Source organism: Schistocerca serialis, chromosome 8 (genome assembly GCF_023864345.2).
Source record: "Schistocerca serialis cubense isolate TAMUIC-IGC-003099 chromosome 8, iqSchSeri2.2, whole genome shotgun sequence".
NCBI lineage: Eukaryota > Metazoa > Arthropoda > Insecta > Orthoptera > Acrididae > Schistocerca > Schistocerca serialis.
The window spans coordinates 579,033,822-579,059,613 of NC_064645.1; the positions used below are offsets into that span (position 1 = coordinate 579,033,822).

General features: G+C 42.5%; 1 protein-coding gene across 1 annotated transcript in view; it reads right to left on the reverse strand.

Annotated features, from left to right (window-relative positions):
- LOC126417133 (dipeptidyl aminopeptidase-like protein 6) overlaps positions 1-25,792 on the reverse strand; it is a gene marked incomplete at its 5' end in the record, with an annotated part of 447,744 nt that overhangs the window by 171,966 nt on the left and 249,986 nt on the right. Inside the window, one exon of the mRNA XM_050085030.1 lies at positions 7,227-7,301. Coding sequence (XP_049940987.1) covers positions 7,227-7,301 — 75 coding nt within the window. The remainder of the gene's footprint in view (positions 1-7,226; positions 7,302-25,792) is intronic.

The window sequence follows — 25,792 nt, forward strand, 5'->3', positions numbered from 1 at the left end:
TGTATTTTAAAGTAAAACTTACAGATTCCATCATCAGAGACCAAAAATGAGAGTTGACATTTTCTTGCAAAATATGTTAGGTAATTTTTATACAGTAATGACTGCAATATGAATACATAGAAAAGGGATACATAACTATAACACAATGACACCACTCTACTGTGTACATGTGAACAATAATTTGCAGAATGGCAAAGTAATGATAAATAGCTGTTCAAGATGGCAATGTGTGATTTCAATGAGGAAATATGCCAGATAGTGACACAGTTAACATTCACTCTCAATTAAGAACCACATGAGTTGTTTCACATAAAATACACTGTAAAAACCACAAGGATAAGCTGTGCAGTAACATAGAAGGAAAGGAATTTTCATGCAGCATGGAATGCATGCTTTACAGTGTGTTAGAAGAACATCAGCAATGTACTTAAAGAGTCTCATATGTAGGTACAAGTTACATAATGTATGTGAACGAAAGGTATGTGTTATACAGCACAAATAAGAAAAATACACATGTATATTTCAAAATGTTGATCATATGGTATAAATTTTATATAATATTTAAGGATGAACTACTTAAAATATGTATATATCATATTCTGATTCAAAGGATTGTTTAATGTAAACACAAACTGGACTGTGACGATCTAAATGAAGTATGTACATTGATATATTATATTATATTTGAGATGCATTGTGACATAAAGTCTCACAGGAATGAAGACATCACTGCAGCTAAGTAAATGTACAATATCTGTCGAAATGAGTGGTACAGATGTAACAAACAGACACATAAGTGATAAATACTGAGATAAATCATTACATGGGATGAAATCTTATTGAAAGAATTGCAAGGTTATAGGGCAATTGTTACTGAATAACAAAGATGAATAAAAAAGAATGCATTTTAGAGAAGGGGAATTATATAGGAAGCCTATTTGATGTAATCACAGAACCATGAAAATATATGATTTGTTAGAATGTGGACAAAATATTGAATTACAGTCCAAGGTAAAAATCAAATAACTGAGATAATGCACTACATGTCATACAAGCAGAAGAAATATTATTCAGGACGTAGATCTACTATATATTGCCTTAGTGAATCTTGCAACATACACAGAAACATGGATGCCTTTTAGTAAAAATTATATAAGCATTTATCTATGTCATACACTGCTTCAGTATAACTTGTTATACAACATTGATCAATGTTATTGATGTCGTGTTACTTACTCTTTTTGCTCATTTTGGTTATGACAGTAGCACCTTTGTTTTGAAGTGCACTGCTGATATTCCTTTTTCATATCGTATAGCATGCACTTCGTGTTGTCAGCAGTTTCCTTTGTCTTCTATGTTACTGCAGAGCTTGTACGTTTTTTTAAATAGTTTATTTTATGTGAACCAACCTAAATGATTTTTAACTTTCCTTCCACAAGACTGAATACCAGGACATACGTCACAAGGCCGGATCATACACGATAGTTAGCTAAAAAACTGTTTTTCCCTTATAAATCATATTAATTAGGTTCACATACGTAACAAATACTAGCACAGATTAGTGCTGTTTCCTGTGCAAACGAAAGCAAACAAGACGTGTCGAATCCAACACTTCCTTGTTGCAGGAAAGTTAATATTGAGAATGGATTTTAAATGTATTATTGTTTAATCTATTTCCTTGCTGAAATTGAACATTGCCGTCTTGAACGTCTACATAAGTGCTTTGCCAATCTATAAATTATTGTTCACATACAAAACAATAGAACATTGCCATCATGTTACGGTTGTGCAATTTTTCTATGCAGTCATGTCATTGTTATTACTGTATAAGAGTTACCCAACATATTTTTTAGTGAACATGTTTGCTTGTATTTTTTGTCTTACATGATCGTACTGGTATGTTTTTGCTGCAAAATGAGCTCCTATTCTTATCTGCATTAAAAAATAATATGCCCTTTATGTTTGTGTATTGTGTGTCACATACTTTAAGTTATTTGGCGTATTCTTTGATGTGTCTATGTATATACCGTATTCATCTATGATTGTTTGCAACATATTCACTCTTACGTCTCATATTCCTCTAAAGCAGAATATTACGTTTGACTGTTTGCAGTAACTTTTGTGAGTTCATGTCTTTCCAGTCAAAAGGTATGTTATATTCCGCAATTTGAGCTGCACTTCTTACTTTTTCATCAGTGTTACTATATAGCATGTTCTATCCATGCAGTTATTCATTGCCTTCTCGAATAGCTATACTTCAATGCTTTAATGTTTCTAAAATGTATTTTATTCATACGCTGTACATTTATGTTATATGCTGTAACTACATACTTCAATAATCAGTTTTCAGAAAAGAAGAAAATTCCACCATCAAGAAAGAGTTGTGCGATTTAAGAGAAAGTTGATAGACGTGTTCCTATATCTGAAAGATGATGTCTGCTCAAATTTAACACTATTCGCCTAAGAGTGGCAATAGCAGCGCCACTATATGAAAATCGGGGTTGCTTTAATTACACATTATAACGGTTGTGAGGCTTAGTTACCTTTGAGATTGGATGTGGTGAGTTAATGTTAGTCAAGAATGCCTTTAGGTGACAAAGACGCCATTATCAACACTTCACTGAGTTTCACTGAGGTAGTGTAAAAAGGAAACGAGAAGCTGGATGTTCCTTCTGCGATACTGCATAGCGACTTGGCAGGAATGTAGTCATGATAGTCTACGATGACTGCTAGCAGCAGTGCTCGGGAAAATGTACAATCACTAGCAGACCGGGCTCTAGATGGCCACGTGGCCCTATCGAGGGGGAAGACCATTGTGTTCGCATACGATTCCGGCTCATTGCACTGCATCTGCAGCAGCAATCTGAGGAGCAATTGGCACTGTAGTGACATAAGCAACTACACAACTGGCCATTAAAATTGCTACACCACGAAGATAACGTGCTACGGACGCGAAATTTAACCGACAGGAAGAAGATGCTGTGATATGCAAAAGATTAGCTTTTCAGAGCATTCACACAAGGTTGGCGCCGGTGGCGACACCTACAACGTGCTGACATGAGGAAAGTTTCCAACCGATTTCTCATACACAAACAGTAGTTGACCGGCGTTGCCTGGTGAAACGTTGTTGTGATGCCTCGTGTAAGGAGAAGAAATGCGTACCATCAAGTTTCCGACTTTGATAAAGGTCGGATTGTAGCCTATCGCGATTGCGGTTTATCGTATCACGACATTGCTGCTCGCGTTGGTCGAGATCCAACGACCGTTAGCAGAATATGGAATCTGTGGGTTCAGGAGGGTAATACGGAACGCCGTGCTGGATCCCAACGGCCTCGTATCACTAGCAGTCGAGATGACAGGCATCTTATCCGCATGGCTGTAACGGATCGTGCAGCCACGCCTCGATCCCTGAGTCAAGAGATGGGGACGTTTGCAAGACAACAACCATCTGCACGAACAGTTCGACGATGTTTGCAGTATCATGGACTGTCAGCTCGAGGACCATGGTTCCGGTTACCCTTGACGCTGCATCACAGACAGGGGCGCCTGCGATGGTGTACTCAACGACGAACCTGGGTGCACGAATGGCAAAACGTCATTTTTTCAGATGAATAAATGTTCTGTTTAGAGCATCATGATGGCCGCATGGGTGTTTGGCGACATCGCGGTGAACGCACGTTGGAAGCGTGTATTCGTCATCGCCATACTGACGTATCACCCGGCATGATGGTATTGGGTGCCACTGGTTACAATTCTCGGTCACCTCTTGTTCGCATTGACGGCACTTTGAACAGTGGACGTTACATTTCAGATGTGTTACGACCCGTGGCTCTACCCTTCATTCGATTCCTGCGAAACTCTACATTTCAGCAGGATAATGCACATGTTGCAGGTCCTGTACGGGACTTTCTGGATACAGAAAACGTTCGACTGCTGCCCTGGCCATCACATTCTCCAGGTCTCTCAAAATTGAACACGTCTGGTCAATGGTGGCCTAGCAACTGGCTGGTCACAATCCTCCAGTCACACTCTTGATGAATTGTGGTATCGTGTTGAAGCTGCATGGGCAGCTGTGCCTGTACACGCCATCCAAGCTCTGTTTGACTCAATGCCCAGGCGTATCAAGGCCGTTATTACGGCCAGAGATGGTTGTTCTGGGTACTGATATCTGAGGATCTATGTACTAAAATTGCATGAAAATGTAATCACATGTCAGATCTAGTATAATATATTTGTCCAATGAGTAACCTCTTATCATCTGCATTTCTTCTTGGTGTAGGAATTTTAATGGTCAGTAGTGTATTGAAAATGAAATGTCGTGTGACGTGGGCCTCCCGTCGGGTAGACCGTTCGCCTGGTGCAAGTCTTTCGATTTGACGCCACTTCGCCGACTTGCGCGTCGATGGGGATGAAATGATGATGATTAGGACAACACAACACCCAGTCCCTGAGCGGAGAAAATCTCCGACCCAGCCAGGAATCGAACCCGGGACCTTAGGATTGACAGTCTGTCGCGCTGACCACTCAGCTACCGGGGGGATTACAAATCGTTTACTAAAAGGGCAGCTCCGAGTCAGACGCCTTGTAACGTGCATTCTACTGATCCCAAACCACTACCATTTGCGACTTCAGTGGTGTCAAGCGAGAGCTCATTGGAAGTCAGGGTGGAAGCTTGTTGTATTTTCTGATGAAATCTGATTCTGCATCGGTGCCATTGACTGCCGTATGATGTTTTGACGGAGGCCAGTTGAAGGCTTCAAACCAACCTGTTTGCGTGCTAGACACACTGAACTTGCATCTGTAGGCCGGCCGGTGTGGCCGTGCGGTTCTAGGCGCTTCAGTTTGGAACAGCATGACCGCTACGGTCGCAGGTTCGAATCCTGCCTCGGGCATGGATGTGTGTGATGTCCTTAGGTTAGTTAGGTTTAAGTAGTTCTAAGTTCTAGGGGACTGATGACCACAGAAGTTAAGTCCCATAGTGCTCAGAGCCATTTGAACCATTTTGCATCTGTAGTTGTGGTCTGACGTGCGATTTTCTCTGACAGAAGCAGCATTCTCTTGGTTATCCCAAGCACCCTGACTACAAATTTGCACTTCAGTCTGGTGACTCGACTGGCTGTGCTGCCTTTCATGACGAGCACAACAGGTGGTGTTTCCCCACGGGATAACGCTCGCCCACATACCGCTGTTGTGACCCAACATGCTCTACAGAGTGTCGGCAGGTTGCCTTGGTCTGCTCGAGCACCAGATCTGTCTCCAGTCGAGCACATGTGGGACACCATCGGACGTCAACTCCGGCGTCATTCACAACCAGCAGTAACCAGCCGTTCCTGTATTGTGAGACCAAGTGCAACAGGCATGGCACTCCAGCCCATTAACTGATATCCGACACCTGTACAACACAATGCAAGCAAGCACGTTGGCATTCTATCATTCAACATTGTGGTGGTTATACTGCTAACTGATGTAGCAGCATTTCACATTTGCAGTGGCTTATCTCGAGCTTACATTAACCTGTGATATTGCAATGTTAATCATTTCAATATGTTATCTAAACAAATATGTTCACGAAATTTAATTACTCCATGTTAATTATTTTTTGACGCTGCCATTTTTTCCAACGTATATGCACATCGCTCCCCATAACCACCCTTCCTCCTCCCACCTTCTTTCAGGACTCATTTTATATGTTATACAACTTACAGATATATGAAGCTTGTTACAGAAGAAACTGCTTGTTGTGACGGAATAAATAAAAAGCCCACCCGCAAATAATTCCCTAAGAAGAAGTTTCGGGTTATATTGTATAAATATAAAAATATATTATAGTTTTTCGAATGGTGTAGTATTAAATGACTATTTACTAAAGGTTGTAATTTTAAATGTAAAAATACAATTATTGACAGTCTGGCTATAAGATACCTACGTAAAGACCATCTAGTGACTGCAACTATGTGCAAGCGTTGTCTTTGCCTCACTGTTACCCAGCTGCAGAGTTTACTTTGACTGAGATTTATTCATGAGGTACACAACATGTCACGTAAAAGTAAACATTTATTGAAATGTGCATTTTTACCATAGATCGCGCATTTTAAGAACTGACAAGTCTTAGTCATGTGTCAACATACCCATTTGTACAGCGTACTTTTTGTCTGCGTATGGTTTTATTTTTGACAGACCTTTGTATAATGAGTTGTATTGTATATTGTCTATCATAATGACCACATGGAATGAGTGATAAACCTCTAAAGGAACACAATTTATTATTAAAAACATTTTCAATGTATGAAAACATATTTTTCTTTCGTTATTTGTAATATGTAACAAAAAATTTTCTTACAAATCATGATGGTACTTTTATTGTGTGTACATGCATCGTGTTATAGATAAGAGGATGACAAGCTGAACAGTGGAAACCGGTTTTCGGAAATAAATGTTAATTAATGTGATATTGGTTATGAAAACCTTTTTTTTTTTATTTTACTTTTATTTAATATCATTGAGCCACAACGGAATGAAGCAGTACGATATCCTCACAGGGCACTTTTTTCACCTTCTTTCACAGCGCACACAAGCTCAGTATGGCAACTTTTGACATCGGCAGCGGATACAAACACATGTAGCAACATAAAATGTGAGTGTACTGAGAGACCGTAGAAAAATGAATGAGTTCGTTGTGCGGAGTAAAACAGCGTAAGGCTGCTACGTTCTTGTTTCCGGTCACTTCTTTTTGTTATCTGCCATATTATACACTGTAAACTAATTGAAAACCGATATCAACGTGTCGGACGGAGTAAGCAATGCATCTGTAGGACTTCCAAATACTTCTTTCAGCCCGTTTCCTTATTGAAGTTTAAGATTTACGACTGTCCTAAGATTTTTATTTAAACCGAAATACCTAACGTTTTAAGTCTTGTGCATTCTTTCCCTTTCAGTAAATGGTAAATCATTTACTTTCTAATATTTCAGATCAAGAGCCGTAGGATACGTAGATGTAAAATATGTGCTAGTAACAAAATACTGTGATTTTTAGATAAGAATTGTAATAAGAAATAGTTCTTCGAAAATGAGTTTCTATGTCAGTTGTAAGTAGTTGTGGAGGTGCATTGGAGATTATGAAATGGTAAAACATAGGTAAAGAAACACATTTGGTGGTAATTCATAGCAACAAAAGGCAAATACCGGTTGCTTGAAAACGCTCTATGGGCCGCCATCCTGGACCATACCTTTTGTACATTGTGGGCCAGCAGGATGTAGCGATGGTCTGGAGACATGGAAAACCGCACTGGATTGAGCCGCTTCTGTAACAAGATAACAGATGCCATGTATTAGCATTATAAAAAACCGTCACATGTTGTTATCTCCTATGCCATACTTGACAGTTCATTTTTTAAATTTTGTTTTCTGTAACTTTGACTGTAAGTAAGTCTAATTTTAATAATTATGTGGCAGTGTGAGGTAGACAGGCAGTGTCACTACCGCAGACCAAATCCAAGCACAAGGCGATTTCGTCGCTAAGATTACAGCTCCATCGCATCTCTTGATATACAGGGTGTTACAAAAAGGTACGGCCAAACTTTCAGGAAACATTCCTCACACACAAAGAAAGAAAATATGTTATGTGGACATGTGTCCGGAAACGCTTACTTTCCATGTTAGAGCTCATTTTATTACTTCTCTTCAAATCACATTAATCATGGAATGGAAACACACAGCAACAGAACGTACCAGCGTGGCTTCAAACACTTTATTACAGGAAATGTTCAAAATGTCCTCCGTTAGCGAGGATACATGCATCCACCCTCCGTCGCATGGAATCCCTGATGCGCTGATGGAGCCCTGGAGAATGGCGTATTGTATCACAGCCGTCCACAATACGAAGAGTCTCTACATTTGGTACCGGGGTTGCGTAGACAAGATCTTCCAAATGCCCCCATAAATGAAAGTCAAGAGGGTTGAGGTCAGGAGAGCGTGGAGGCCATGGAATTGGTCCACCTCTACCAATCCATCGGTCACCGAATCTGTTGCTGAGAAGCGTACGAACAGTTCGACTGAAATGTGCAGGAGCTTCATCGTGCATGAACCACATGTTGTGTCGTACTTGTAAAGGCACATGTTCTAGCAGCACAGGTAGAGTATCCCGTATGAAATCATGATAACGTGCTCCATTGAGCGTAGGTGGAAGAACATGGGGCCCAATCAAGACATCACCAACGATGCCTGCCCAAACGTTCACAGAAAATCATTGTTGATGACGTGATTGCACAATTGCGTGCGGTTTCTCGTCAGTCCACACATGTTGATTGTGAAAATTTACAATTTGATCGCGTTGGAATGAAGCCTCATCCGTAAAGAGAACATTTGCACTGAAATGAGGATTGACACATTGTTGGATGAACCATTCGCAGAAGTGTACCCGTGGAGGCCAATTAGCTGCTGATAGTGCCTGCACACACTGTACATGGTACGGAAACAACTGGTTCTCCCGTAGCACTCTCCATACAGTGACGTGGTCAGCGTTACCTTGTACAGCAGCAACTTCTCTGACGCTGACATTAGGGTTATCGTCAACTGCACGAAGAATTCCCTCGTCCATTGCAGGTGTTTTGTCGTTCTAGGTCTTCCCCAGTCGCGAGTCATAGGCTGGAATGTTCCGTGCTCCCTAAGACGCCGATCAATTGTTTCGAACGTCTTCCTGTCGGGACACCTTCGTTCTGGAAATCTGTCTCGATACAAACGTACCGCGCCACGGCTATTGCCCCGTGCAAATCCATACATCAAATGGGCATCTGCCAACTCCGCATTTGTAAACATTGCACTGACTGCAAAACCACGTTCGTGATGAACACTAACCTGTTGATGCTACGTACTGATGTGCTTGATGCTAGTACTGTAGAGCGATAAGTCGCATGTCAACACAAGCACCGAAGTAAACATTACCTTCCTCCAATTGGGCCAACTGGCGGTGAATCGACGAAGTACAGTACATACTGACGAAACTAAAATGAGCTCTAACATGGAAATTAAGCGTTTCCGGACACGTGTCCACATAACATCTTTTCTTTATTTGTGTGTGAGGAATGTTTCCTGAAAGTTTGGCCGTACCGTTTTGTAACACGCTGTATAGAGTGTGTCAGTAGAAATGGTAAGCATTCATGGGGATGACAGGAACGATCATTTTAAGCAAAAAAATTTGATATGGACATATGCCCTGCAAGATACAACACATTTAATGCGCATTGTTATTTATTTTCTGTTATATGCAATACATTGTCAGGTTTACGTAACTAACATGTACAACAGTTAGTAAAAATTCCAAGATGGGTTTTATAAAGTATCGGTTTAAAAATACGTGTTCTAAACACATTGACTTCAACGCATTATCGCACATGTCTCATTGCAACTGTTGTTCGCAAAAGAGGTTCGAATTTCCGACCGTCCACTGCAATACCCTTGCCAGAAAAGTTTGGGTCGCTTGTCTGAGTGCTTCTGCTCGTTCCCTAATGAGGGTAGCAGCGTTCACGATGCCACCAAGGAGTTCATCTCGCGTATGCGCCATTCGTTAGTAGACCTCAGATTTCATCCACCTCCATAGACAAAAGTAGAATAGCGTAAGATGTATAGATCTTTGCGTCGAATTAAGTTTACTACCTCTTACAATTCAGCGACTGGGGTGTGGGTAGACATGTTCCCCAACACTTCTGATAAAATGTGGAGAGTCTCCTTCATGCTGCAAGTACACTGCAGTCTGTGTGCCTGTAGGGACGTCCTCTTCATCTTCAACAAACGAATTTTCCAAGAAATGCAAGTAATTCTCTCCCGTCATTCGATCTTATAAAACGACCATTCAGTAAGTTGCAGATTACGCCGCACCAAACGTTGATCAGGAAACGAACTTGGGAATTAGTTTTCAGTGTAGCATGTGGATTTTACTGTGACCATCGTTGATTATTACATGTGCTGTTGATTCAATGCCGTGTATAGGTGGCTTCATCAGTAAATAGTATTAATGGAAGCTAATGACCTCCATTCAACCAGTGACAAAATTCAAGTCGTGTGGCATCGTCGCCAGTGTGAAGGTTGTGGACACGCTATATGTGCTTTTGGTACAAGCTTTCCGCATGTAAAGTTCGCTTAAATGTATTCTTGAGATATTGATGGAAGTTGTATGCTGGTGGAACGACTACGCCCCACCATTTAAACAAAGTGTAAAGATGGTTTCTGTTTTTGCGGACATGTCCCAAAGAACAGATACCATATTCATATAGATTAGCCTTACCAGCCAATGATCTTCTTCAGTGCGGGTGCAGTCACGTTGCTGAAACTCTTACGGGAATCGGTAGACTGACTGCAGCGAGTAATGACTATAGTGGACAGGGACACTACAAATGTAGTGTGTGGACAGTAAGTTGGAATTGTGAGTCCCATGGAGATCGTGCCAGAGATAAATCCCTGCAGTCGCACTGTCCTCTGTGTCCCCAATGGCTCAGTCGCATAGAGCGTCTGACATGTAAGCAGCAAATTCTGGGTTCGAGTCCCCTTTGATATTTATCAACGCCTGTAAGCAGCTAATGGTCGCGATTTCATTGTAATTTCATTTAAACAACGCGTTGCTGTTCCTGCACAGGTTGTAGGATTACACGTTCAAAAGAAAAAAAATGGAAGTTTGAAGAATACCTGTTTTACACAATGTGCTTGAAAATCTCGACGATCAGGATGTCAACGTGTCAGCAAGAGCCGACCGAATTCTTCAGCAGCTGGACCACTAGCATCGCAGAAACCATAAACGTACACCATATCTGCATATTCTTCATAAGTGTAGATGTGTGGTATTTTAGTCAGTGCGTGTAGAAACACAGTCAACCGACGTTTCTCTCTGATGCACTCTCAGTCCCACGCACTACTTCACTGCAACGCACCACGAACAAACGCGCGTTCGTCGGGCTAGTTTAGTGGGAGAAACACATTCAGAGCAAAGAGGTGAAAGCAGCGACGTAGGCTGGGCTACAATAAAACATCAAAGAGATTTCGTGTGTAAGACACGTACTTGCGCGCAACTACATTCATGCTCATAATTAAGGATAATGGTGATACATGGTGAAACAACGCTCTGGTTCGCGGTTTGCGGGTTTAAATCACCTCGGGGTATGACCATATGGTGCATTTGACCTGCGGTCTCGCACGATGGCGTTGGCAGCAGTCCACATACGCAGAGGTGTGTTGATGCATGTCAGAGTAGGGTGCAGCGAGTAAGGTCGCAAACGTTTTCAGGCGTGCTAACGGTGTCTGTGTGTTGAAAATGGCTCAGAGAACACGTATTGATGACGTTATGAGGGTTAGAATAGTAGGGCGAGACCGGCCAGGGAGGCCGAGCGGTTCGAGGCGCTACAGTCTGGAACCGCGCGACCGCTACGCTCGCAGGTTCGAATCCTGCCTCGGGCATGGATATGTGTGATGTCCTTAGGTTAGTTAGGTTTAAGTAGTTCTAAGTTCTAGGAGACTGATGACCTCAGAAGTTAAGTCCCATAGTGCTCAAAGGCATTTACTATGGCGACCGGAGGCTGGTCAAGCACAGCAGATCGTGGCACGGGCCCTCCGTCTGCAACAAAGTGTGAGCTCAAGTGTGATATGGCAACGATTCCAGCAGACAGGAAACTCGTCCAGGCGCTACAGTACGGGACGTCCACAGTGTACAACACCACAAGAAGACCGATATCTCACCATCAGTGACCGCAGACGGCCACGGAGGACTGCAGTTAGCCTTCCTCGGGACCTTACTGCAGCTTCTGGCACAGTTGCCTCCAGACACACAGTCTATTGACGACTGAACAGACATGGTTTATTCGCCTGGAGACCTGCAAGGTGCATTCCACTGACCGCTGGTCACAGGAGAGCCCGTAAAGCCTGGTGTCAAGAACACAGTACATGGTCACTGGAACAGTGGTCCCAGGTTATGTACACGGATGAGTCCAGATATAGTCTGAACAGTGATTCTCGCCTGGTTTTCATCTGGCGTGAACCAGGAACCAGACACCAACCAATTAATGCCCTTGAAAGGGATCTGAATGGAGGTCGTGGTTTGATGGTGTGGAGTGGAATTATGATTGGTGCACGTACGCCCCTACATGCCTTTGACAGGGGAACTGTAACAGGTCAGGAGTATCGGGACGTCATTTTACACCAGTATGTCCCTCTTTTCAGGGGTTCAGTGGGTCCCACCTTCCTCCTGATTGATGATAATGCTTGGCCCCACCGAACTACCGTCGTGGAGGAGTACCTTGAAACAGAAGATATCAGGCAAATGGAGTGGCCTGCCTGTTATCCAGACCTAAACCCCATCGAGCACTTCTGGGATGCTCTTGATTGACATATCGCTCCACGTCTTCAAACCCCTACGACACTTCAGTAGCTCCGACGGGCACTGGTGAAAGAATGGAAGGCTATGCCTCAGCAGGTGCTCGACCACCTGATCCAGAGTTTGCCAACCCGTTGTGCGGCCTGTATACGTGGGCGTGGTAATCATATCCCATATTGATATCGGGGTACATGCACAGGAAACAGTGGCGTTTTGTAGTACATGTGTTTCGGGCCGGTTTTCTCAACTCATCACCAATAGCGTGGACTTACAGATCTGTGTCGTGTGTGTTCCCTATGCGCCTATGCTATTAGCGGTAGTTTTATGTAGTGCCACGTTGTGTGGCACCACATTCTGCAATTATCCTTAATTTATGAGCATGAGTGTAGTCCACAAACAATTGTAAATTAAATATGTTCTATCGCGGAAACCAATCCGAGTAGGGCATATTTCCATATGAAGATTTTTGCTTCAAATGAGCTATCCTATCATATTCATTAGTATTGACCATCCCTCCTGCGACACCCTGTATCTTTCACTAAAAATAACAGATGATTAAAAATATATGAATGACCGTTCAGTCAGCATAAGAGATCATGAAAACGTACCCTAACTTCAAATGGCCCAAGTCTCAATGAGAAATATGTGGAATCTCTATTGACACATTTTGGAAAACAGGTAGTCACGTACCAGCTGTTAAAAATTCCTCAGAGATCCTGAAATAGGACTGTCGTGACTCTGCTATATCATTATCAGAAATGGATCAAATATGCAATAAACGGATTTAAATTCCTCCGATTGAACTTGTGGAACTTCTTAAACTGATTTTGGGATCTTTTGCGGAAACTGAATGCTCCTGTCTTCATCTACACTGCACCTAACAAAGCGAATTAATGTGGCTCTTTCACTCTGCCATATGGTATCATATTTGATAAAATTCTGCATGTTGGTTGTCACGTTTTAAGATATTCTCCATTCTGAAAGTTTCATTTTTCAGCAGATTACCAGTGGACATGAAAGTTATGAGAGTTGTGCTTCAGACTTTTCAATCAAAGCTTGGATGTTGTCTGTGTCGCTTATAAGTATGGCAGTAACCATCCACCACATTATCTTTCATAATGCTTTAGAACTTAGCGCTTCTTATGCCTTCAACAGATGAACTACCGGCTGCAGGAAAGATACCGTGATACTATCGATATTACTGAAGAAAGAAAGTCCTTGGACACCAGAAAAATGCGCGTATTTGTTAGGTCGGTCGAAGTGGGTAGATCCCTTTCAGAGAGACTGCGCCACAGCAAAGAGTCCCCATGACGAGCTATACTGCAAATTATGTGTAACGAATTTACATGTTTGTTATATGTGCTTCGCGAAAGGCTTTTGATTGTTCCTATTACTTGATTTATCAGTAACAGCTGAAGCCACATTCTGGACGTATTACAGTCGTAGAATTTAGATTCGTGGGTTTTCGTAGATCATAATGGCCTTAACGCACAAATGGTGTAACGGTACGTGTCCTAGCCCTCATCTACGTTCTTGTTTGCGCTGTTCCTTCTTTATATTCTCTCATACTCATTCTCGATGTGTTTTTAATGTATTTTTATAATTATAATTGTTATAAGCGTTCGCGATATTAGCATTCTTTGTAACAAGTGGTCACACGTTGTGTGCCTTTAGTTTTCTGCATGCGTATGTTTACACTGAGATTGGAACCCTCACTGCATTTGCAGTTTAATTCTCATGTAAGTTTATTCCAAATGTTGTACTGTTTTCACGTACACTCCACGTATTCTTCCGCAATCCACTGGTTACCCTTTCCATAGCCATAACTTTTCCCTTTCTCTCAGGGTATGAGGCAAGTTTGTCACGGCATGAGTCTACGATATGCGGGACTGTTGCACAGTGAGCCAATTGTTCCTGAACGTTGATCCATTTCAGAGCTATAAAAGGGCCTGTTAATGCTCATAAGTTATTGGCCTCGTCCTGTAATACTCACTCTAAGGACCTCGTTGTCGACGGGACTTTAAACCCTAATCTTTTTTCTTCCAATAGTAGAGTATTGCTGGTCCTCTGTAAAAAACTAAAAGCAATGAAGCTTCGTTCAACTACCAGTAAGAAATGAAGTAAAAGAGTAAAAGCAAAAACGTTTCAAAGTGAAACACGCCTGTAGCAGAGTCCCTTTATCTTTTCACTATTTACTGGCAGTACCGTACTTTAAATTAACGTGAATTGTAATAGTTGTGTCTCAGACTTTCGAATATGGTTAGAAGGACTTTCTTGTAGCACCGTATTTTTAACTCACCAATTTTTTTACAGTACTATACAGGGTTGTCCATTGATCGTGACCGGGCCAAATAGCTCACGAAATAAGCGTCAAACGAAAAAACTACAAAGTACGATACTTGTCTAGATTGAATGGGAAAACCAGATGGCGCTATGGTTGGCCCGCTAGATGGCGCTGCCATAGGTCAAACGGATATCAACAGCGTTTTTCTAAATGGGAACCCCCATTTTTAATTACATATTCGTGTAGTACGTAAAGAAATATGAATGTTTTAGTTGGGCAACTTTTTTCGCTTTGTGATAAATGGCGCTGTAATAATCATAAACATATGGCTCGCAATTTTAGGCGAACAGTTGGTAACAGGTAGGTTTCGATCTTTGTAGTTTTTTCGTTTGATGTTTATTTCGTGAGGTATTTGGCCCGGTCACGATCAATGGACCACCCTGTATTTTAGAGCAACGTAAAAGTAATAGGAACAGACTCCCAGCTGTTAGTCATCGTGTACTATTCTGGATCTACATCTACACCTACAGCTATAATCTGCAAGTCACATTGCGGTGCAGAGGTGTGTGGCGGAGGGTACTTTCTGTACGACCGCCACTTCTCCTCTTCCCTGTTGCAGTTGCGTATGGTTCGCGGGAAGGACGAGTGCCGCTAATCCTCCGTGTGGGCTCGAGTCTCTCTAATATTATCTTCGTGTTCTTTTTGCGAGATACATGTAGAAGGGAACATTACAATTGTTAATTCTTCGACGAACACACCTTCGGAGCTTTAACAGTAAACCACACCGTTATGCAGGACGCTTCTCTTGCAGCGTCTGTCGTAAGAGTTTGTTGACGTTCTCTGTGATACTTTCATGCTTACTAACTGAATCTGTAACGAAACGCACTGCTCTTGTTTGGATCTTCTCTATTTTCTCCATCGATCGAACCTGCTACGGATGCCACACAGATGAATAATTAAATTGAATGATTTGCTTTGATGATTTGGGTGGCAGGTTTGTAAAATATAATGGAAATATTAAAATGAGTGACAAAATAATTTTATTACATCACAACTGAAATTACAAACATTAGAAATTGTGTATTTGTAAGTAAAAATTTAACCAAGATTTTCTATACCTATCAGCTATGCACAAGGGAAATTAAAAATTAATTTGGGAATGAGAAATATAAAATTTTGAAATATAGGTTTTCTGAGGTAGTAATAGGAATATGATATATGAACACCTCTATTTATCTTCGGTAGAGAATAAGTAAGAAGTAAATGTAAAAATATGGTAGTGTACAAATTGTATTACGACCATCTCCCTGGAAGTTAAGTCAATATTAAGTACATACTAATATACTCAGTTAAACTGAAGTAAGTTTTCAAGTTTGTTTGACAGAAAAAGCACATATGATTACAGTGTCGTAAATAGGATCATAAAATATTGTGCCACATTTTATAAGTTCTGTAAACTAAAAAAGTAACGAAACCGTGAAGTAGCGGGAAGGATAGGTGAAGAAAAGAGTCAGTCGAGAAATACTCTACACGGCACTGGACGGAACAATAGAGGAGGGAACATGTAGGGAAGACAAACCTTAGAATGTGTATAACAGGTCACTGAGGTTGTTGGGAGTAGAGGATTTGCAGAATTGCAAGGTCAGGCCAAGGTGGGAACAAACGGACAGCACCAAATCCGTTGGAAGATGACTTCAAAAAAATTAAGAAAGGAAAAGGTAGGTAGCTGCCTAGAAATTTGGGTTCTTAGTGCTTTTCTCACATAAGTCAAACGTGCAATCGTGAATCTGCTACGGATGACTGCAGAATGTTAGAACACATAGATATCTGCAAATTAACATTAGAGAAAAGCTTATTTTGTTGTTAAAAGTTCTATTTCATAACAATTGTAAGTATTCGGTAGTAACTATAGAAAACATGGCCGCGCGCGGTAGCTCAGCGGTCTAAGGCGTCTGGTCACGGTTCGCGAGGCTACCCCCGTCGGAGGTTCGAGTCCTCCCTCGGGCATGGGTGGGTGTGGGTGTTGCCCTTAGCGTAAGTTAGTTTAATTTAGATTAAGTAGTTCGTAAGTTTAGGGGCCGATGATCTTAGCAGTTTGGTCCCATAGTCCTTACCACAAATTTCCAAAAATAGAAAACATATCGTACAGAAAATCTTTAGATATCAAAATCCTCCACCGTACCATAACATCAACGACAGGGAGATTTTATTTTCAAAGTTTTTCAGCCTGCAATGACTGTCTGTAATGGCTTAACCTAGGAGTGCCACAACTGAGCTTCATTAGCGCCCACAACTCAAGGACAGAAGCAACTTTCTCATGGTGTGGCACTGCCAAGTAAAACAGTTCGATGAAACTTACACCGTTCTCAGGAAGAGCTGCTGCCGTATAGTACAAAGAGTAACTGAAATAAATACGCAATGAGACGAACAGAAATGGTTTAATTCAAAGACAACAATCACACACAAGGCACAGCGATTCATGATTGTCACCCGGACATTACAAAAAGCAGGTCTCGGTTCTTAATAGGTCGCGTGATGACCACGGACGGCAATTCATGCTTTTCAAAGTTATCCTCTGATGGGCACAAGGTTGGTAAGTAGTTCTTGTCCTAGGGCGTGCCGTTCCTCTACCAGGGCGGTTGACAATTGCTGGATGATCATTGGTGCATACGGACGTAGGTATCGGCTCCTCCTCCACCTTCCCCCCCCCCCCCCCCACCGACCCCCCACCCACACACACACACACACATTCGTGCTCGATGGGATCTAAGTCGGGAGAACGGGGAGGACAGTCCATTGATCGAATAGCCCCTCGATCCAAGAGTTTCCCTACATGCGCCATTCGATGCGATCGCGTCCTGTTGTCCATAAAAAGGAGATCAGGGCCGATGCACCACTTGGGCAGGAAAACAGTGTCATACTAACGTTGACCAGTGAGTGCATTATGTTCAAAGACTTGGAGGTCTCCCGACATCATAACATCTGAACCATCAAACGATCCTGTCTCACAATGCTGGAATTAACCTCATATGGCGAAACTAAGTAACACGTTATGCACCCAGAAATATCGGAAATGATCGTTTTGGTAGTGCAGATGTTACGGTGCGGGAGACGTAATGTTGTGCAGGCGTGCTGATCATGAAGTCTTTGAACATGGTACACTCACAGGCCAACGCTATTGTGACGCTGTACTCTTTCCCCATGTGAATGTTTTCAGGGGTGAGCGCGGCCCTGACTTCTTTTTTATGGATGACAGTGCCCGACTGCATTCCCCCGACTTCAATTCGACAGAGCACGTGTGGAATGCACCAAGGACCGTCTAGCAGCAGAAATTGAGTGCTCTGTCTCAAGAACTCGTTACCAGTCCTGCGGCCAGCATGAGAGCGTGCTGCAGAGCATGAACTCCCGTTCGTGTTTATCACACACCATATTAATAACTATGTCTCGCCTTTCTTAAGGTCGAGCGGACCATCATAAATCGCGGTGGTTTCTGTGAAATTATTGTCCTTGAATAAAATTGTTACTTCTCTTCGTATTACTCCGTGTTTCATTTAGTTATCTTTTAATATAGCAGTTCCTTCTACATCTACATCTACATCAGTACTCCGCAAGCCACCTGAAGGTGTGTGGCGGAGGGTACCTTGAGTACCTCTATCGGTTCTCCCTTCTATTCCAGATACGTATTGATCGTGGAAAGAAAGATTGTCGGTATGCCTCTATGTGGGCTGTAATCTCTCTGATTTTATCCTCATGGTTTCTTCGCGAGATATACGTTGGAGGGAGCAACATACTGCTTGACTCCTCGGTGAAGGTATGTTCTCGAAACTTCAACAAAAGCCCGTACCGAGCTACTGAGCGTCTCTCCTGCAGAGTCTTCCACTGGAGTTTATATATCATCTCCGTAACGCTTTCGCGATTACTAAATGATCCTGTAAGGAAGCGCGCTGCTCTGCGTTGGATCTCCTCTATCTTTTGTGTCAACCCTATCTGCTACGGATCCTACACCGGTGAGCAGCATTCAAGCAGTGGGCGACCAAGTGTACTGTAACCTACTTCCTTTGTTTTCGGACTGCATTTACTTACGATTCTTCCAATGAATCTCATTCTGGCATCTGCTTTACCGACGATTAATTTCATATGGTCATTTCATTTTAAATCACTCGTAATGCCTACTCCCAGATAATTTATGGAATTAACTGCTTCCAGTTGCTGATCTGCTATACTGAAGCTAAGTGATAAAGGATCTTTCTTTCTGGGTATTCGCAGCACATTACACTTGTCTACATTGAGATTCATTTGCCATTCCCTGCACCATGCGTCAATTCGTTGCAGATCCTCCTGCATTTCAGTACAATTTTCCATTGTTACAACCTCTCGTTATACTACAGCATCATCCGCAAAAAGCCTCAGTGAACTTCCGACGTTATCCACAACGTCATTTATGTATATTGTGAATACCAACGGTCCTACGACACTCCCCTACGGCACACCTGAAATCACTCTTACTCCGGAAGACTTCTCTCCATTGAGAATGACATGCTGCGTTCTGTTATCCACGAACTCTTAATTCCAATCACACAATTGGTCTGACAGTCCATATGTTCTTACTTTGTTCATTAAACGACTGTGGGGAACTGTATCAAATGCCTTGCGGAAGTCAGGAAACACGGCATCTACATGGGAACCGTGTCTATGGCCCTCTGAGTCTAGTGGACGAATAACGCTAGCTGAGTTTCACACGATCGTCTTTTTCTAAACCCATGCTGAAGATTTCTAGTCTCCAGAAAATTCATACGTGTTCCAAAATTCTAAAACTGATAGACGTTAGAGATATAGGTCTATTGTTCTGCACATCTGTTCGACGCCCCTTCTTGAAAATGGGGGTGACCTGTACCCTTTTCCAATCTTTTGGAATGCTACGATCTTCTAGAGACCTACGGTACACCGCTGGAAGAAGAGGGGCAAGTTCCTTCGCGTACTTTGTGTAAAATCGAACTGGCATCCTATCAGGTCCAGCAGTCTTTTGCTCTTTTGAGCGATTTTCATTTTTTTTCTTTCCCTCTGTCATCTGTTTAGATAGCTACCTTTTTGTCATCTGTGTGAGAATCTAGAGAAAGAACTACAGTGTAGTCTTCCTCTGTAAAACAGCTTTGGAAAAAGCTTCTATGTATGGACCAACTTTCATCGAGCTGCGTTACTTAGCACTAGGCATTGCCAAGTAACATATCATGCGGAAGTTAATTTCGTCTTTAACTTTCGCACACCAGTGTATTTTTCAGCAATAAATACTCTGATGCCGTATAGAATTACGTAAGTTCACATTTTTTTTCGAATTGAAGATACATGCTCTACTAACTTATCATTACATAATAGCTCAGGAACGTTTCTCTCGTGTCAGTAGCAACTTTTCTGTTTGCTTTTGTTCGGATTTAGAGGTGCCAAACGCTTACACACACGCAAATACACAAAGCAATTAATCACCTTACCAGTGCCTCTCGGCATGGTATTCATATACGTATGCGTCAATCCACATCTAGAAATTAATAAGCTCGTGATTTGAGTTACACTGTTACAGGAAAACGCCTCGTGAGAAAACAGTTTCCTGTAGTGCTATATCATACTAATTTTTAGTCACGATGACATCATTAACTTTCGTAACCCTTGTTTACACCTAGAAAAGTCTTACTCATAACTGATCCTTTCTTCTTTCTGTCTCTACTGATTCCTAAGCATTAGGCTTAAGATACTTTGCTTTTTACATTTCCTTCAGTTTGTTCAGTATCTATTGCAATTCCTTAGTTTGTTATTATTGTAACAACATTCAGTCACATGTATCGTGTATCTCAAACTACTGCCGCGTTCGCACAGCTCCCCCCGTCGGAGGTTCGAGTCCTTCTACGGATGTGGATGTGTGTGTTGTCCTTAGCGTAAGTTCGTTTAAGTTAGATTAAGTAGCGTGTAAGCCTAGGGACCACTGATCTCAGCAGTTTGGTCCCATAGTAACTTACCACAAATTTCCAATTTCCAGAAAACCATTAACATTTATGTGACAAGTAATTATTTCGTAAAATAACCTGTGTAACCATTAATAAAGCCACTCCTACATTTAAGTTTATAGATGGCTTCGATGATATATAATTGCTCATAGTTATAATGATTCTGTTGAAACGAAAGGTTCCGATGAAAAGCTGTGCTAATTTCATTTATCGCCCATCTATGCGATATGCCTCTTTCGCCGGTCTTGCCGCACCCGAGACACTGATTTTTCTATCTGCTTCAAGTATTGAATTTTAGTGATTTGTAAATTGGTAATCGAAAAATTGTCAACATTTTCTGCAAATACACTCCTGGAAATTGAAATAAGAACACCGTGAATTCATTGTCCCTGGAAGGGGAAACTTTATTGACACATTCCTGGGGTCAGATACATCACATGATCACACTGACAGAACCACAGGCACATAGACACAGGCAACAGAGCATGCACAATGTCGGCACTAGTACAGTGTATATCCACCTTTCGCAGCAATGCAGGCTGCTATTCTCCCATGGAGACGATCGTAGAGATGCTGGATGTAGTCCTGTGGAACGGCTTGCCATGCCATTTCCACCTGGCGCCTCAGTTGGACCAGCGTTCGTGCCGGACGTGCAGACCGCGTGAGACGACGCTTCATCCAGTCCCAAACATGCTCAATGGGGGACAGATCCGGAGATCTTGCTGGCCAGGGTAGTTGACTTACACCTTCTAGAGCACGTTGGGTGGCACGGGATACATGCGGACGTGCATTGTCCTGTTGGAACAGCAAGTTCCCTTGCCGGTCTAGGAATGGTAGAACGATGGGTTCGATGACGGTTTGGATGTACCGTGCACTATTCAGTGTCCCCTCGACGATCACCAGTGGTGTACGGCCAGTGTAGGAGATCGCTCCCCACACCATGATGCCGGGTGTTGGCCCTGTGTGCCTCGGTCGTATGCAGTCCTGATTGTGGCGCTCACCTGCACGGCGCCAAACACGCATACGACCATCATTGGCACCAAGGCAGAAGCGACTCTCATCGCTGAAGACGACACGTCTCCATTCGTCCCTCCATTCACGCCTGTCGCGACACCACTGGAGGCGGGCTGCACGATGTTGGGGCGTGAGCGGAAGACGGCCTAACGGTGTGCGGGACCGTAGCCCAGCTTCATGGAGACGGTTGCGAATGGTCCTCGCCGATACCCCAGGAGCAACAGTGTCCCTAATTTGCTGGGAAGTGGCGGTGCGGTCCCCTACGGCACTGCGTAGGATCCTACGGTCTTGGCGTGCATCCGTGCATCGCTGCGGTCCGGTCCCAGGTCGACGGGCACGTGCACCTTCCGCCGACCACTGGCGACAACATCGATGTACTGTGGAGACCTCACGCCCCACGTGTTGAGCAATTCGGCGGTACGTCCACCCGGCCTCCCGCATGCCCACTATATGCCCTCGCTCAAAGTCCGTCAACTGCACATACGGTTCACGTCCACGCTGTCGCGGCATGCTACCAGTGTTAAAGACTGCGATGGAGCTCCGTATGCCACGGCAAACTGGCTGACACTGACGGCGTCGGTGCACAAATGCTGCGCAGCTAGCGCCATTCGACGACCAACACCGCGGTTCCTGGTGTGTGCCGTGCGTGTGATCATTACTTGTACAGCGCTCTCGCAGTGTCCGGAGCAAGTATGGTGGGTCTGACACACCGGTGTCAATGTGTTCTTTTTTCCATTTCCAGAGGTGTATATTTGTCCTTCATTCGTGCGTATCTGCTTCGTGCTGTTATAGTTTGTTCATACCTCCGGAGAAAAATCATAGTGCTTATCAATGGAGTTTAAGGTCAATTCAGGACGCAACCCATGAACTACAAAGTGTATAAAGATGTTTAACTGATTCAGGCCACTTTTGATGCGTTTCACTGTCAGAGGCGAATTTCTGAGTGGATTAAAGTTACATACAATAGCAGATAAACCTGTAGTTCTTCTGCAACAGTAATTTACGGAGGTGATACGATAAAACACATTACAATAAAGTTTACAGTAACATGACTCTTATCTGCGCGACACTTGTGTACACACAGCAGCAATACGATAAGCTACAAGACAAAGCAGGAAGCGGGTTGCAATAGTCTCGCATGCGGCGGTCCACTACTAATCTTCTCATGGACAACGTCCAGAAATATCACGTATTAACTCGAGGGTAGAAAGATGTATGGCTCTTGTTACAGTGTTAAGACAATTTTGATATTTTAGTTACATTTGGTATACAGTAATGTATGAACTAAAATGCATCAAATGTAACCTAGACTATGACTGTATTTTTATGGCAAATTTTTCAAAACATACATTGTGATCTACTTAATTTCAGAGTATGGGCAATAACGAAAAAGAAACTAATTCATTATTAAGCTGTCAGACTATAACATCCAAAAATTCGTTTCTTACCGAATAATTTCCTCAAATCGAACGGAGAACATACACAAATCCCAATACAATGGTTTTTAATTTTTCTTGCGGAAAGTAAGAGTTTTACTGGGAAACTAACCACAGAAACGAAAACAGCTTTGCTTCATCGACATGAAGCAATGTTTCTTGAAACACATCAGATGCTTTGAAATTTCCCTTCCCGTGTATTGTATGATACTGTACATTTTCACTTCACGTTGCACCGAGTGATACGACAATGAATCGTATCGCTATAATGTTGCTGTAGACCCAGGTGAACCTATTAAGTCGCTTCGACTACGTTTCTACCCAATCGAGCAATGAGGGTTGCTTCTGTGCCGTATCGTAATTTTCATCACGTATCGTGTCACATCTCGTACTGGCTCAGGAGAACCGCACGTAAAAAGGAAGTTTAAATGTGCAGTGGTCACATTGGGTACGAGTGTAGCTTTAGTGACAACTTGTCGATTACTCTACTGTGCATCTACAAACTTTGACATAAAGTGTCTTGATCGTTTGACAGCAGAAGACTCCTTCTTTTCGTGTTTTGAGGAGGACTTCGTAAATCTAACATCGTAGTGCATATGTATATGTAAACTGACAAGGGACAAAGTTCTGAATTTGTGAGGCATTATGTTTCATTGCACTTGGAAATTTTTCTTGAATTTTCGATCAAGTTTTCCGTTTTCTTAAATGTGATTTCTTCTGTAACATAGAGAGATTTTTAATAGCGGAGAGTGTTGTACCATGAAGACAGTGTGCCTAGGCACAAGTGATTTTTTGTCACGAATACCTGAATCCAGTGATCAATTTTATAATCACACGAATTAATGCTCACTAGACACCACCACGAGCAGATTCCGGCATTTTCCATTATTTACGTCGTAGTGAGACATGCAGTTTTGTTTTGTACAGCGTATGTAGATATTTTTAGATCAATAGATTTAAGTGCTTATAATAGATAACTCTATTTGGAAGATAATTCTGCAGTTACTGCCTTCAGTGAGCTGAATTCTATATATTTTTAAAACTAGTTATATAAAATGTGGGCTGTTAAGCCATACTTCCTTTGTTGACGACCATCTTGTATCTTGAAATGGAAAAATGTCTTTTAACTTGGAATGTGCGACATTTGAAAATTAACCGACTTTCTTTAAAGTCAACATTCTTACCCGTGTTGAAAATGGAATCTTGTGTTAGTCATAAATAGCTTCTGTTTCAAAAAGCATTTCAGTTGTACTTTGTGTTTTTGCAATACTTGTATTTCATTTGATTTCACTTGCTGATTATTTGTGTGTAGTAGAGTAATAACGTAACAGATAGACCATTAATAACAGTACTGATAAGATTTTATCGATTGCACTACTTTTAAACAGAAATTTGTTCCTAGGTACATGACTATTTTGTGCTTTGGAACATATTTTTCACATTTGGAATAAAAACCATGCTTCTCCGGAGCAATTTTCGTAATTTCAGCAAAAGACTGCAACACACAAGTGAATGTCGTCATTTGAATATGGAGTAACAAAGTACATTGTACTTCTATTGCATGGGTGACTGGAGGAGAAAAGTGTTTCAGGGTACTAGACTCCCCTTTATGGCTCCTAAAGTTTCAGGCTGAAACTTTCTATCCCCCAAAGAACATACTAGGCTTAGGTGACACTAAAATCAAATTCTATGTCGTGGGAGACGAGAGTAAGGAGGAATTTTACAGAACCTTTCTAGGATCTCCGATATTGGTGGTTGGTTCGGCGTCGATTCTGCTGCAGATACAGCATCCAGCTAAGCTACTGTGGAGAGATTGTTCTTGTGGGAACGCATATCTTGGGTGATGACATGTGTATCTTCAAATTTCATGGACGCAGGTTGAAGGACCGTCAAACAACCTGTGATCCACCTCCACTGGTTGACAAACTGTCGTGGTGACTGCACGTGATGTGGGACTTTTCATTAAAATGCTTCTCAAGTTGCTCGTCGAAAAAAAAGTGTTTTTTCACGGAAGGCGACCGACCACTGGTTTGAAGCCTGCAGTACTTGAAGGCACTGCAGCTTGTGCTGTCATCACACTGTGGTGCTGAAGACAACTGTCCGGGTACCTGTGCAGTGAGTCTTCTTGTCTTGTTCAGCCGTCAGTCAACGATACTGGAAATGAACAAGCATTGCATTCCCTATTGAATGCCCACCACGATACTAGTTAGTAGCTGCTGTAACTATCGGGTATTCCGTCAGTGAGATCTTGCATGTCCAAGGAATGTATTGTGATGTTATCAGCACGATTCATTTGCTGGACTTTGCGGCAGGATGATGATCAACATGTCTGCAACGACGCAAATACACTCCTGGAAATTGAAATAAGAACACCGTGAATTCATTGTCCCAGGAAGGGGAAGCTTTATTGACACATTCCTGGGGTCAGATACATCACATGATCACACTGACAGAACCACAGGCACATAGACACAGGCAACAGAGCATGCACAATGTCGGCACTAGTACAGTGTATATCCACTTTTCGCAGCAATGCAGGCTGCTATTCTCCCATGGAGACGATCGTAGAGATGCTGGATGTAGTCCTGTGGAACGGCTTGCCATGCCATTTCCACCTGGCGCCTCAGTTGGACCAGCGTTCGTGCTGGACGTGTAGACCGCGTGAGACGACGCTTCATCCAGTCCCAAACATGCTCAATGGGGGACA